Raw genomic sequence first — 14601 nt, 5'->3', positions numbered from 1 at the left:
ATGTGTTTTAATTTAAAATTATTTGCAATCTTTTGTCTTTTTATGTTTTCATTTTTTCAAATACAATGTTGATCATTTTATTACTTTTTACTGCATTTTTAATGTGTTTTCAGCATTTTGAAAAGAATGAATTATTTTTTTAATTTAAAAAAGGATGTTTAGTATTTTTAATGAAATGAGTTTTTCATTTAGACACAATAATTGTCAAATTAGTCAAGCTGTTTTCTCATCCAATCCTACGAATCTATTACAGTGTCTGATGTGTCATCATCAAAAGGAAGCTGATGGGGAGCTGCAAACTGGAGAGGATGCAGATAGAAAGAACCATAACCTCGTGTGTTGTCGTAGATATGTGGACTTGTCCGTGTGTGTGTTTGTCTAACAATGCATGTAAACATGCTTGAAAACGTTGCCGCTTGCTTTCCAGTGCAGGAACTTGTCTTAGTCACAGGTCCCAAGTGACACCGCATTTGGGTGATCGTCTGCTTTGCCGCGTTAGTCAAACTTTCAAAAAGGGGAAGTTGCCGATGCTCTTCTTTCCAATGCACTTTGCTTCTTCTTACTCAAAATCAGCAGCAGCAGCATCTCTGACGAGTCGCTTTTATTCCTCCTAAACTTTGTCTGATTACCAATGGATCTTCTGCAACAGTACTTTTGGTTGTGGTTGATGCTCGGGATAATTTTTGTGTTTTTGCTCATCTGCATCATTTTTGCCTTCATCAACATGTGCATCTCCAAGAACGGTTGGTTCGGTCAATTCTTTTTTTTTTTAAATTTTCATCATCTATGACATTGAGGCATTGTCAGTGTTTTACTCATACATTGTGACCTTTTAATTCTTATCGGAATTTTATTAATCACTGCCAGATAGTTTCAGACCCTCTTTTACCCTAAAGTTTGAAAAAATTTGGAAAAAATATAAATAGATTCCTGGGATGGAATGGCTGGACTGTGAAAAGACAAATAAATATGTCAATGGCAGTGAATGAGTTAAAGGCAGCGTTAAATCATATCAGAGTCAAAAAGATGACTAAAGATCATTTTTGTGTTTTTATTGGTGAAATGTGCTGTTGGCGGCTACCGTATGTAATACATACTGCGGTGAACCCCACCAATAACATGACCCGGTTAGGGTGAAGAAACCACAGACCTCAGTTGAGTTTTTTCCCAGGAATTCTGGTGTAACATCCAAGCACGGTCTCGCGTTCCAAGCTAAACTTTCATGCCCATTTTCAGACATCATGACACGGCGCTTTTCTGCTCGCTTTTCCTCCCCTAACAAAATCTGCTGTGGAGTTTTATTTCTCAACTCAAGGGTCTAATTTGGTCTCAATGTCCACATGTTCACCGATGTTTTTGTAAGGAAGAAAATCGGTGGGAACCTTCTACAAAAACTATACCACTCCCACTTACTGTCTGAAATAGTTTTGCGTCCAATATATCTTCCCAAGTTAATTTACTGAACCACACCTGCGACCAAATCATATGCGATGCATTATAAAGCTATAACGACTAAAATAAAATTCAATAAGGGCCAGCCGTTGTGGCAACGAAGCGCAACCAAATTTCTTGGCAGAATCACTTGGTGTCAAATACAGAAATACCAATTCAAAAAAGGACAAGGAGGGTTGGCACTCTAACAAAAACGAGGAATGTATGATTGTGCTGTATGTTAAAAGAAAGGAAATTATTGGTTGCACAGTCGCATCCAATAAAATTAGAACAGCGCTTTCATTTTCAACATCAATAATTTACTTTTTGTGTGACCACAAGCTAAAACAGGAAGGAAACACACAAGTGGGTCTTTTTCTGTTTGTACTGCACACTACTACATTATGTTAATTGTTATTTTACACTATAGTCTTCACTTACAACCATTCAAAAAACATTATAAATGTATAAATTTCTATTATTAATGTCTGTATTTGACTAGCTCAGATTATTAGATCTTTAATGTATGCTTTGGGCAAACTGAGACATGCGATGTTGTCAAAGTGCAGTTTATACTAGGTCACTCCAAGCGGATGAAGAGAATAATGAACTCATTCAAATGCTGATTTATTCTGAATTCCTCCTTTGGTTGTTTATTATTTTAGGTATTGTGCTCTTATTTGTTTGTTTGTTTGTTTGTTTGTTTGTTTGTTTGTTTGTTTTTACAGAGAAACACAGATTCTCACAGCGCTGCAAAGACTCCAAAGACAAGTAAAACAAATACATATGAATTGTTTACAGTTTAACCCCATCAATTAAGTCATGTTTAAGTTGGCCTAAATTGTTGAATTGACAACAGACATTGTATATATTACCAAAATAGCAAACTTTACATGACATTTCATCTAAGTAATTTTTGTAGATAGAAATGCTAGCTTGGTCTTTATTGCTCTTGCTACAAGCCAGTTAGCTGTGATTTCTTTAATAGTAAAAACGTACATTGTAGAGGAATATTACGCAAAAACATCTCAAACTAAGAAAAAACAAAAAAACAATCACATAAATTACACATATTTGCAGAATTGTTTTGTCATCATTTGGATATGTATTTGTGGTGTTAGCAGTCCTAGCTTTGTCTTTAGGCTAATGTTGCTAACTGTCTGCTAGCTTTTGCATCATTAAAATAGAGAATTAGATAGAAAACTTTACTTTTTTGTTGTTTAGCACCATGAGTAAGTGGTCATAAATAATTCTAAGATGTTGGTGTAGATAGCAGTGCTACCTGGGTCAGTATACTGTACTAATATACTCACTTCTTATGGAGCGAACTGACTTTGTAGACAAAAATATACCTCCCTAAACTAGAACGTGTATTGATTTAAATTATTTTCTTATTTTTTAATTATGCAACATTTACTTTAACATTCTTTCCGTTGCATCACTCAGAGATAACAAATTCCAAGAACGGAACCAGACTACTCCGCCCTTGCCTCCTCGCACCCAGTTCCTGTTGGCAGGTAAAATGAACATTTGATATGTATATTTAGACATATTAATTATTATCACGTAGCAGACCATATGATAGCACTCAAGTCATGGTACCGTATTTCCTCAAATAAGGGACACATTTTTTTTATTAGAGATAATGCTTTCATCCAGAAGTTTTTATTCAGTCAAATCCATTTTAAAAATTTTCCACAAATAAATTACCTAATATACCTGCTCATCTGTTTTCTGAAACTGAGCCATGATGACTGTGATGTCATTTTCAGTCGATAGCAAGTGGCAAAATGGCCGCCCCTGAGATGGACAAAAACGGGTGGAACATATTCTTATAAAGGAAATATTTGGGTTGACTTCCTCTTTAAGGAAATATGTTGACTGAATCCATGTTGTCACATGTGAAAACCTTACTAAACCAATCAAAAAGTCGTTTTTTTTAAACTCATGCATTTAATCAGGAGAAATCCTAATTATCTTGCATGGTTCTTAAGAATTTTGCATATCATTATGTTGTTGTTTTTTTAGAGGCCCAGAGCTATGAGAACATTGCAGAGATTCCCAACCAAAGACAAAAAACAATGTCCAATGACCTACGCGACCATGAGAGGAACATGACCGACCTTCCTGAACATAGACAGATCATGGACCAGAACCTGGGCAATCTCGATGACCAAGATCAAATTCTGACCAACTTCCATAACCAAGATCAGAGCCCGGGCACACTCCGTAACCAAGATTGGCACCCTAACGATGTCCACAACCAAAACCACAACTTGACCGACCAACATAAACTACATCAGAAGACTGCAAACCTCCACACTCATGATTGGACCCCGACCAACTTCCAGAATCAGTATCAGAATCTGACCAACTCCTTTCACCGGGACCAGACCCTGACCCACTTCCACATCCAAGATCACTACTTGAGCAGTCTCATTAACCAAGATCAGAGTCTGGGCAGCCTCTTTAACCAAGATCAGAACCCTGCCAACATCCGCACCCAAGATCCGGACCCGACCGACCTTCACAACTATGAGCAGATCGCCGGTGAGCAGCCAGACTACGTGGAGGTCGACGATCATGACGAAGAAGCGTTCCCTCTGGTTCCGTCATACGAGAAAGTGCCGGATCTGGTGGAAGACACGGCAGAGGACTATGACGACATCGAAGATGAAAACCAGGATGAGAAGGACTATGATGATATTGATTGAGTCTCCATTTTAGTCAGGGGCTAATGCGAGATGAAATCTATGAAGAAGAAACTGCGATACAGTGGCACTGCAAATTCCAAAACATTTCCTTTTTACAGCCACCTGATATTTGTTTAAATGAAGCACTTAACTAAGGTGAGACGTTTATTTGTTCAAGGCTGCGATAATGCAACATCAGTAGCGTTGTGAAGACCCCGAGCTGTGGGGTCGTCCACTTACGTTAGCAAAAAAAAAAATTATGCAAGTTGTATGAGCTGCTGTGTAAGGGTTAAATATGAGATGCTGATGAATAATACAAAAAAAAACTCAACTCGTGAGCAGTTCCCCTGTTGTGACAAGTGACAACAGGGCTCGAAACTGTTTTTACAATCGTGAACTGCTTGCCTCAGGCTGCCTTTTTTTCACATGGCGGTGGCGACACAGCTGAAAAAGAAAACATATGCCCTTGCGCTAACCACCTAATCATAATATCAGTCACTTCTTCACTTGGGCTTAAGAGCTTTAATGGATGCAAGTGGCAGCTTTGCGGTATTATGAGACGTTGCTGTACTGAAGCCATAAATGACGTTTAGGGATACAAATGCGACACAGACAAGAGGAATTTCGGGTGGAGAATCTATGTTGTGAACAATCATTCAAAAACAACGTAAATGAAAGAGACATACACACTGTTTTTAATGGTTTTTATATAAAAAATTGAGTTCTGTATTCAAACAAACCACATTAATGTTGTCTTAAGAAAGTCTTCTAGGTCAATGCTAACACACATAATGCAAAAACAAACAAACAAAAAAACACGCTTAATGAAACTTAGCGTCAATTTCACGGTAATTTTTAACCTTCTGACAGAGATGGGAAATCCAGGTCCAACAAGTAAAAACCATTACACCGTTTGGCTTTAGCGCTTCTGCTCAACTGGGTTTCAGGACTATTTCAGACGACCTCATTTACCTGCCAGTTGAGAAAACTGAACCATTATTACTGCAGTTTAGTTGTAACAGTTTTCTGTGTTTTATCATCAAATCGATGTGTAGTACGTCTGAATGGATTATACTTCCCCCGGGTGGGCAAGGCGCACACCACAACGAGCAGCACGATGCCCATTGAATTATCATGATGCATAAAATTCTTAATTTTTTACATTCTATTTAATTATTTTATTACTGTATGTTTTTATCACATACAGTATTGTGAACTATTTTCCTTAATTTTTTGCTCGTGGCTTTTTGCGGCGCTGGAACACATTTAATGACAGACCGCGGTTACCAAACCGCGAGTATGCGGGGCTCCACTGTACCTTGTGTGCGCTTTTGGGACCTCTTAAATTGAGCTTTTATTTTCCAAGTCACATATCCTGTTCGGAACCTTAGTGTGGCGGGAGCTAACAGGAAGTGTCCCCTACTGAGGCGCACACACGCTAGCTTTTCATGTTTGTAACGCCGCGTTCGCATTCCGTGAACCGCCAGCAGCAGCACCAGCAGCAGCAGCGAGATGTGAGCCGGCCGCGCGGACGACTTTTTGCCTTCCCCGAACTGTTTTGTGTCCATTTTGAAGGACGTAAAAACTCCCCGAAATGGAGCCTAGCGCTTGCCCCGACGGCTACAGGACTCTGAGCACCGGCGAGCTGAGGGAGCTTTTACAGAGCGACGACAAAATGGAGCAAATCATTGGACTTAATGAGAAGGTGGGTACATACTGTATCAGGATCAGCTTCCCCCCTCAAAGTGCCTCCAGCAATGTTATTTGTGTGTTTTTGTTTTTCTCTTGAACCGCTTTTAAGTGGCAGTGGGTGTGCTTTTGGACCTTTTGTTGCAGCAAATCCGCTTTACATGCTTCGTCGATGGTCTGCGTGGCGAGCAGTCGTTTTTTTCTTTTTTCTTTTTTTTTAAAAATTACGTTATAATCAAATTAAGTGTTGATTTAATTTCCAAGATAAATCAAATGGATATGTTTTTTCTATTGACCGTGTTTTTGTTAATATATCACGCTCGCTTACCTGTACCCCCCACATTGTATGCTGCTGGATACCTTTTCCCTCGTCTTTGTGTCCTAATGCAAAACCTCGTTTAAAATGTGCCCTCATTTGATCAACAACTTATTTCTCCAATTCACCGTTCAATAGTTCGGCCTCATTTCTTAAACACGCGTTTTGTACTCTAATATACAAATCTGCTTCATTTCAAATCATTTATACGTTCTATTTCGACAGAAATTCCAAATTTCAGAGCTGCATGTTCGCCCCTCGAACGTTCCCTGAGCGGCTCAAGGAGCAGCGTCCAATTCCGACTAAAGGTGTTATTAATCCGTGTTGTCTATCGCCTTGATGTATTGCACCTATGCCGAGTTAAAATGTGGTGTTGCAATTCTTTACAGCACTCCATGTTTGAATGAAAGCGTACGCGCAACTTTGCGGTTTAGCACGGTTCAATAATCGGGCAATTTGTCGAGGAGCTTCGCGCGCATTGCGACACATGCTCGTTTCTGGTGACCTTACTGGCGTCCAGGGTTCCTCTTTGTCATGCACACAGTTTGCAGATGGCAGCACGTTTATAACATACTGTTCATTTCCCATCCTCCTGGACAAGATCCGCATCATAATCGTCTCTATCTAATTATGAACTATCTTTTCAAAAGTTCATAATAGCCTGTCTGACATCAATAAATGAATGATTAACCCTTAATCAAGGTTTCAGAGAAAAGGGGAACTGTATTTTGCGTGTTTTACACCACTTGTCTTTGATTAAAACATTGACTGTGAGTGTTTTCTAATATTTAGTATGCATGATCATTCTTACTGCTTTCTAGATTCCCCCATTACTGTTCAGAAACCAACAGCTGAATGTTTCTATGGAAAAGTGGTGGAAATTTGACCCGAACAGTATGTGTGTGTATAATGAGACATGAATTTGATATTGCCCCCCGCTCTTCCGTCTTCTCTCCGTGACAAGAAAACACTCACGGCCTACAACGAGGCGCTCTGAAATGGCCACGCCAGCTCACTGCGCATTGCAGTTGCGCTGAATAACCGTGCTCAGGTTTTTATATAGTGGGTGAGGGACAACTCTAAAGTGCATGTCGAGGAGCCGTTTTAGCCACGCCCCAAAAATCAGGACATCTGAAATGGTGAAAAACGGCTCTCAGTCTTCTCACGTTTTCAGCTATCATCTTCAAAGATGTGCAAAGTATTTCGAAACAAATCTCTAAATTCACTTTCACAGGATCTTTCAACCTTGAAGCCCTACCCCCGAGGATACATTTCTAATTAAGACCAACACGCTGCGTTTACTTAGCGAAAGCCGTCACTTGTTTGTGAAATCTTCGGCTTTCTTACTGAAACGATGCGACACTTGACACCAGGCCGCGAGGAGGAGTCCAGTGAATGTGGAGCGACCACAGACATTACGGGTCTGTCCAAACGCGCACAAGTCGGCGGGAGTCCTGTGATGTAAATTTAGCCCCCCGGCCCCCTGGGGATGTTTGGCGTGACCCGGCAGGCTTTGTCGGCGTACGGCAGCACCAGCTGGACAAGCCCCGGAAAACAAGTACACGTGAATGCTGTCCTTCTCCCATGTTGTGCGGTCTGCGAGCCACGCTTGGCTTCCTCTGAGGAGCTTCTTTGAATTCTTTTGAAGCGCTCTCGCTACTTGTCCTTTGACGGGGTACTTCTAGGTGCTGCTTTCCTAGCAATTATCTCAAACGCCAAATACTCTGCCGCGTTTACGTCTTCTGCTTGGTTCGGTATGCGCCTTTTCCCATCGGCAGGACCAAGCGCCGAAAGCCGAGTGCTGAGCGACTGAGCTATTCTAGTCGTTAGTAGGGCCCGACCGATGTGGAAATTTTGAGGCCGATGCCGACTCCGATATTTGGCTGGTTACGATTCTGAGAACCAATTAATTAAAAAAAGGTAACATGAATAAAGGCACATATTTTTCTGGTTGCTAAACACAGATATGAGTTACAGGCCGAACATTTGACTTTTTTCCATTGCTTTGTCATTTATTATTTATCTGACTTGACTGTTTAGTCAAGAACTGATCGCAAACCTGCGTTTTTCCTGATCTCCAAGACCAAATCCTTAGAGCCAAGCCCTCAGTGACTGAGCTACTGTTGTAGTCATTTCTTCATTCATTTGACATATGAGCAAAATCACCCCGTAAAAAAAAAAAAGTGCGGCAGTTTGCTACTCATACAACAATCTCCACTTGATCTAGGCAAGTGGCACGCTTCATTTATCCGGAAAGAATGGCATTATGCAAAGTGACTCGGTCATTATGATTCACGATGATGAATCATTGCCGCTTCCCTTTTTTTTTTTTTTTTTTTTTTTTACTGTATTGAAAACCAACTGTGCTGTTATATAATTGCCCAAAGCTTTAATTATGCCAAGCGTCAATAGATTGGCTACAAGCCTCAGGAGAGACGCTGCTTTGTCAAGTGTGATCCTGCTACACACATTCAGATTTTTAACCTCCGAACCAATTTTTAAAATGTCCGAGACCCCGCACGACAAGGTAAAAACAAATTGCGGTCGCTGCTCTTATAGTGGGTGGTGTGAAAATGATGTAGGGCTGAATGAGTTAGAAAAGTACATTTTCTTTTTAACTCAATATTGGGATTGAGCTTTAATGTGCCATGATTTCTCCAAGGTCCTCTTCCCATGTATTTGTATATATTTTTTAACAAACAAGCAATCCAATCATTCACTCGTTGCATACTCCCTAATCATGACAAATCGATTTCTAGTAGACTTTACAAAGATCTAGATAAAAAGGCGGGCACTGCAGGTAACCGTTTTCACACAGAGAAATTTTAGCAATCATCAACTCTGTCTGTTTCAAAGACAAGCTGGCACGATTTAAATGTCCGTGGACTACAACAATGCGTCTCGTCATTGTCTGGGCTCCCACGATCCCTCCTGAGTGTCATCTTTCAGTGTTTGCTCAATCCAAACAAAACTCCCCGGGCAGTCCTAGTCAGATAAGCTCCAAGCATGAACGGACACGACCACGGACAGCCAAGTGCGTTATCTCTGTCTACACTGCAGAAGAAACGGCAAAATGTTCTCTGAATTCCACAGCTTTTCGATTACTCGATCCACCCTTTTGGTGACCCGTAAAGAAACACATGGCAGATGCACCGCGTCTCTCCGGAAACTGCCTTTGGGCTTTTTGTGACTCTTTGGGAAGAAACCGTGTGAGACTGAACTAATGTCTTAGCCACTAAGCACTTTTATTACAGCTGCGTTTGGGACTGCGTTGTTCTCAGATAAAGCGGATTCATTTGAATAATTTATGTCCTTCCCTTCATGACCTACCGTCATTTAAGCCGTTTGAGCATTTATTCCGTATCCTTGATATCCAGATTTAGGTCCGTGGACTAGTACACACTAGGGCTACAACGATAGTTAGAACACATTGTAATCCTGCCGCAAGTGTTCCAGGATGGACACAGACGCCAGTACACTTCATCAGGTTAACGGTTAGAAAACACATAGTAAGCACATTTATACACAAGCTACCGATGGCCACAACTCACGCCGGGTTTGTGTATCAGATGAAACAGCGAATTGTCCTGTCCTAGTTTATGGGTCGAATAGCTAAGCAATCGGGGGTGCAGGAAATTACCGTGGTTTAGCTTTTGACGGAATCAGTGACGTTTGACGTCTGTTTCCTTTGTTCTAAAAGCTGCCAAGCAAAAGGATGCCGCTCGTTTCCTAAGAAAGCGTCCGCTTTCATTTGGAGCAATTGCAGCAAAGGGTAAGGAAGGGTAAGCTGGCTTGACCATTTGGGAAGATATCAAAGGGCTCCTGTCAACACGTCAAGCTTGGTCAAAACAACCACCGACCTCCCCTTCCGTGTCTATAAGGCACATGCATGAAGTGCAAAGATAGCCAGAATGCCCACTCGGTCCCATTTTGTAAAACTAATACCAGTGTTAAACTAGAAGCAATCTTTTCAGGAACGCTATCGTGTTCACGTTTTACTGTTGTCCCGCAATTCAATAAACAGCCAAGAAGTGCTTAGGCGACTGTCTCTCCTTCATGCAATAAATATTTCTTCAAAATACGTTGAAGACTGTCTTTTAATAATAAGTTTACATTGGATTAGTAGGCGTGGGAGGTGTCAAACATTCTTTATATTGCAAATGTGTCGCTTTCACTCTGGAATGTGTCCCAGCAATAAACACATTTTGTTGGCGTTAATAAAGGGCTTTGTGCGTCATCGAATTACCAAACTAAAACCCTACCTCACAAAAAAAGAATAATATGAGTTGCTGGTCTAAGACGTAGTACGCCATGAGACTCTTCAGGGCGGTGCATTTATGTAAAAAAAACAAAAGAAAAACTGTCATCCAGGACATTGTTGACCTCGCTGTGCCGCGGAGCGGAAAAATGGTCACGGCCTTGTGGTCATTCCCGGCCTGCCGGGGCACAGCCAAGGTGGTCCGGCTGGTAACAATGATCAGTTCAGGCAGCTCCCGGTGACTCCAACACGCACACGACAAACTGTGCACCTCATTTATGGGAGGCCCTTTGAGCATTTACGCAGCATTCCTCCGTGTGCTGAATTGTCATACTAGTGAAGGCAATGAGCACACTTGTACACGGTATGATGAGTAGTGCGCATTTTTGCCTCTCTGTTAACATGCTGTTGTCCTCCTAGAATGCCAACGTTGGCCCGTGTGCAGAAATGTCTTACAGTGGTGGAAAAACGTGACTCAGTTGTTCTACTAACGCGCCCTGGTCATTCTACCAGTGTGCCCAATCGTCTGACTAGTCAGGACAAAGTGAGATCCTAGTACATGGATCTTAAGTTTATATCAAGGCAATTTGATTTTTATTGCCCTTAGGAGAAGCGGCAGTAAAACAGGCCAAAATCCAGATGTCAAGGGGCGATCCTCAAACAGCTTTCCATAAATGAGATCCACCGTTTGTTGGCAGTAAAGCAGTTTTAATGAAGTGACTTCAACTTGAATTGCATTCCTTTTGCCGCACTCAATTAAACGGCGATAACTAGCGGTGAAATATTGAAGTACATTTTCCCAAATCAACGCCTTGTGTGGTGCTTCCAGTTTCAGGAGCTTCAAATAGACAGGGAGATGATGATGGCGTCCAATCGCAGCCTGGCCGACGACAGCCTGGCCCGGCGGCCCCGCCTGAACAACGGCAGACTCCAGTTGGCGGAGAAATACCGGGAGCTGTCCAACCTGGCCTCCACGTGCTGGGAAAAACAGAGTCAGCTTGGTGAGTTGAACCCCGGGGCCCGGAGACCAGAGACAGAGGGGGGAGGACGCTGGGTGGCTGGGAGGAAGGGGCTGAGAGTTTTCTCCCTTTTTTTTTTTTTTTTTTTTCTAGCTCTGTATTAAATGCCAGAGGAATAATGTTAAGAGCTGTGAAGAAGTGATGACAAGATCACGGGGTCAAATACCAGGATGCGGCAAAATAATACACAGATTAAGCGATCATTGAAATATTCGTTAGTTGCCGCCCTAATGTATTTGTAGTCGTGCCGATTTTTTTTTTGTAATAGTTAGGCATGAAACACACTCTCTCGCAGCTTGTCTTTGAAATCGGGGTTTGTATTTACTAGCAGAAACATGCAGATGGCGCCGTTGAGTCGCTTTGAATGTGAGATGAGCACGGTTTTTGAGTAGATGATAAAGATTAGGCGGCGAATCTCGGCTTGTAACGTCAGTTATCAGTCAGACAAATGTAGGCCCATCGCATTCGAAGAGAGTACACTGTATGTACAGTAAACGTGCGGTATCCCCAAAAAAAGACATCAGAAAAGGTTTCAGCTTTTTGCCCCTCAGAAGAACGCGTGACGTCATCGTTTAATGTCCAACGTAATTTGGACCCTCGTGGCTGCTGTCGCTTGAGTCCATCCTTCTGTGACGTTTTCCTTGAAGAAGCAACGAGCGAAACTGCTAGCCGCTTTTGAGCTGCCATATGTGCTTTGCGTGTGCTGGTGGCTGCTTATGACAAAGTCGAATGGAATCCCTTCTGACTGGTGACTGTGACACCCCGACTGTGCGCTTGGCAAAAGTGGAAGTCTTTCGTCAGCCTTTGGAAAAACTCTGACTTTGAGACAAGTCGTCAATTGCTCTGCAAAAAGCCTCAGCGTGACTCAGGAGAGTTTGGTCATGGGAACCAAATGGGGCATATCAAATACCAGCAGGAAGCCCGGCACAGTTGTCAAGGAATTCACGGGGGTGAAAGGGGGCCTGCTTTGGCTTTTGACAGCGCTGCGCCAGATGATGCCCTTCAAATCTTCAGTCCTAAATTCTAAGCCTTGCGGACACTGCAGACAATCTCGTCAGTGTCGAAGCCACGCCAACAGCAGGTGAGAAACTAAATCCGTGCCGCTGCATTTCCAGAGGAAATTTCCAGCGCTGCTTATGTAGAACGCCGCGTTAGCTTTGAAGAATCAGCAGCAAGTTTTTTTTTTTTTTTTTTCTCTCATGAAAATAATTTCAGTCTTAGCTTCCAGGCAATGATGAAAAGTTTGGCGGATTTCTTCAGCTTCCGGTGTGTGTGTGTGTGCGTGCATTACACAGATTCAATCCCACATGGCAGGATGGGAGCTTCCTTCCTCTGCAAAACATCTGAATCTCATTTGGCCAAAGGGGGGTCGGACTGGAGAAGGACAAGGTGGACTGGGCTATTAGCAACGATCACTCTTAACACGTCCCATACCACAAGATAATCAGTCAGGACCATCTTTCAGAGATTCCAATAATCGGCCTTTGCCGATCTTGATCGGAATGGAGGAATCGGACCGATTTTCAGACCTGATGTCTTTGAAAGATTTTACTGGTTGGTACTAACTGTTTCCTGAGCAGATCAGGTTGGAAAAAAATCACTCTTTATACACCTCACACCCCGAGATAATCCATCAGGACAACCTTTGAGGGATCCCGATAATCAGGCATTTGATGACTTTGATCGATAGGGGTGAATTGAGTTCAAATTGGGGGTGAATATTAGATGTCTCTGAAAGATTTTCCAGACTGGCCCTGATTGTTTTCCAAGCAGATCGGGGAGGAAAAAACACTCCTAACACACCGCAGACAATGGGATAATCTTTCCGAAACATCCAAATAAACTGGCAATTGCTGACTTTGATCGGAAGGGAGAGAAGAGTACCGGTATGAGTGTATCTTGATTAAGTCATATTTAAGAAGTTGAATAGTTAATGATTGTTGGCCCGGATGCTTTTCTGAGCAGGATGTGGAGGGGAGAAAAGTCACTCGCAACACACCTCACACCACAGGATAATCTTTAGGGATAATCTTTCCCAGACCTTCTTTTAACAGTCACGGCCTCCTGCGAGTGTATCATCGTTGTGTTTGCAAGTATATCCGTTTTGTGTTCAATTCAACGTGCCACGTTTTCACTCTGTCAATTTGTGAGCACGGTGACATCATATCATCATTTCAGACTGGCGACGTCATACTTTTTGATGACATTTATGTTTTGTGGTGTGAAATGGATGTCTTGGCCCAATAAAGTTTGGGAAACACTACAAGCTTACACAACAAAACGTGTGAAGAACCCGTGCATGACCTTCATGAATTGTCATTTTCAAGCTCGGGTGTCGTTTTTTGGTGCGCCTGCGCCCGGAGCGAAACACTGTGAGCTTGTCAGATCAGCTCCTTGCTGTTGGTCCTGTGACTCATGTGTCGTTGGTGTCTGATGTCTTTCGGTCTCTGGTTGCTTTTCCACACACAGCTGCTGCTCATAGAGCCAGCCTTCAATCACCGCCGCTTTGCCAAATTCGCCTTGACATTTTTTCTATGATTGAACAAGCTTGCCGAGCCCATTTTAGCCGAGGCTCCCTTGACTTTTTACATATTTGTTTTTCATATCTGGAAGCTCGACAGATATGCGTTTTTGTCCGTGGACTATGAAAACGTTTGATGTGTTGTAAGTGTTCTCAGCTGCGCGACGGCTGCTGTCTTGCGATGACGACAAGAGGGCGCATCGTTTCCAGTTCTCCTTTTAATCTCCTTTAATCCCTACGACAATGTCTCCCAACAGCTCAATGCGAGGAAATTATCTCCTCTGACAGAAACAATACAGGTTAGCGCAAAGCTACTAGGGCAAAAAAATCAAAACATCCGTCGGCGCGACTTATGGCGCTGGGGGTGGTGATTTGTTTGTCACAATAATCACATTCTCCAATGACTAAGGGCAGACATGTTGGGTTTTTTTTCTTTTTTAATGGTCGCTCTCTCTTAGCATCAACAATTCCTGTGCCGGGAGTACAGAGTGCACATTGTTTAGCGTTACAATCTTTGACGCAAACGTTAACGATTCAAGATGTCGAACGGTGAAGTGTTTTCACGTGCTGTTCGGAGGTTGCTGAAGCGGGGCATGCGCATACTGACAAATTGCCAAATTTGAATATTTTCCCTCCCCTGAGATCAAAGTCGGCAAGGGCACAATTTTTGGACG

General features: G+C 42.4%; 2 protein-coding genes across 5 annotated transcripts in view; both read left to right on the top strand.

The window, feature by feature from the left end:
• Positions 1–461: 461 nt before the first annotated feature.
• Positions 462–5004, top strand: scimp (SLP adaptor and CSK interacting membrane protein). Its single transcript, XM_086012786.1, has 4 exons — positions 462–743; positions 2160–2202; positions 2878–2948; positions 3460–5004. The coding sequence occupies exons 1-4, from the start codon at positions 632–634 to the stop codon at positions 4143–4145; spliced, it is 912 nt and encodes a 303-aa protein (XP_085868912.1). The 5' UTR covers positions 462–631; the 3' UTR covers positions 4146–5004.
• A 452-nt stretch (positions 5005–5456) lies between these two features.
• vps37d (VPS37D subunit of ESCRT-I) overlaps positions 5457–14601 on the top strand; it is a 32914-nt gene continuing 23769 nt past the window's right edge. For 2 of the 4 annotated variants that reach the window (XR_015081933.1, XR_015081934.1), the window contains exons 1-2: positions 5459–5829; positions 11217–11388. Coding sequence is in view for 2 of the 4 variants with exons in the window: in XM_086013525.1 (XP_085869651.1) it covers positions 5719–5829; positions 11217–11388 (283 nt within the window). In the remaining 2 variants the exon portion in view is untranslated. Of the gene's footprint in view, positions 5830–11216; positions 11389–14601 lie in introns of all 4 variants that reach the window. The other 2 variants (XM_086013525.1, XM_086013524.1) reach the window with 2 other exon arrangements.

Source organism: Filicampus tigris, chromosome 17 (genome assembly GCF_054856515.1).
Source record: "Filicampus tigris isolate MCC_2025a chromosome 17, RoL_Ftig_1.0, whole genome shotgun sequence".
In the NCBI taxonomy this organism is placed as follows: domain Eukaryota; kingdom Metazoa; phylum Chordata; class Actinopteri; order Syngnathiformes; family Syngnathidae; genus Filicampus; species Filicampus tigris.
The sequence above is the reverse complement of the archived record's forward strand: the minus strand, read 5'-3'. Positions and strand labels throughout refer to the sequence as shown.

Excerpts from the sequence above, each read along its gene's own strand:
- scimp (XM_086012786.1), top strand. The coding sequence starts at position 632 with ATGGATCTTCTGCAACAGTACTTTTGGTTGTGGTTGATGCTCGGGATA. Across the intron at positions 2,203-2,877 it reads TGCAAAGACTCCAAAGACAA|AGATAACAAATTCCAAGAAC; the intron begins GTAAAACAAATA and ends TGCATCACTCAG. Across the intron at positions 2,949-3,459 it reads CACCCAGTTCCTGTTGGCAG|AGGCCCAGAGCTATGAGAAC; the intron begins GTAAAATGAACA and ends TTGTTTTTTTAG.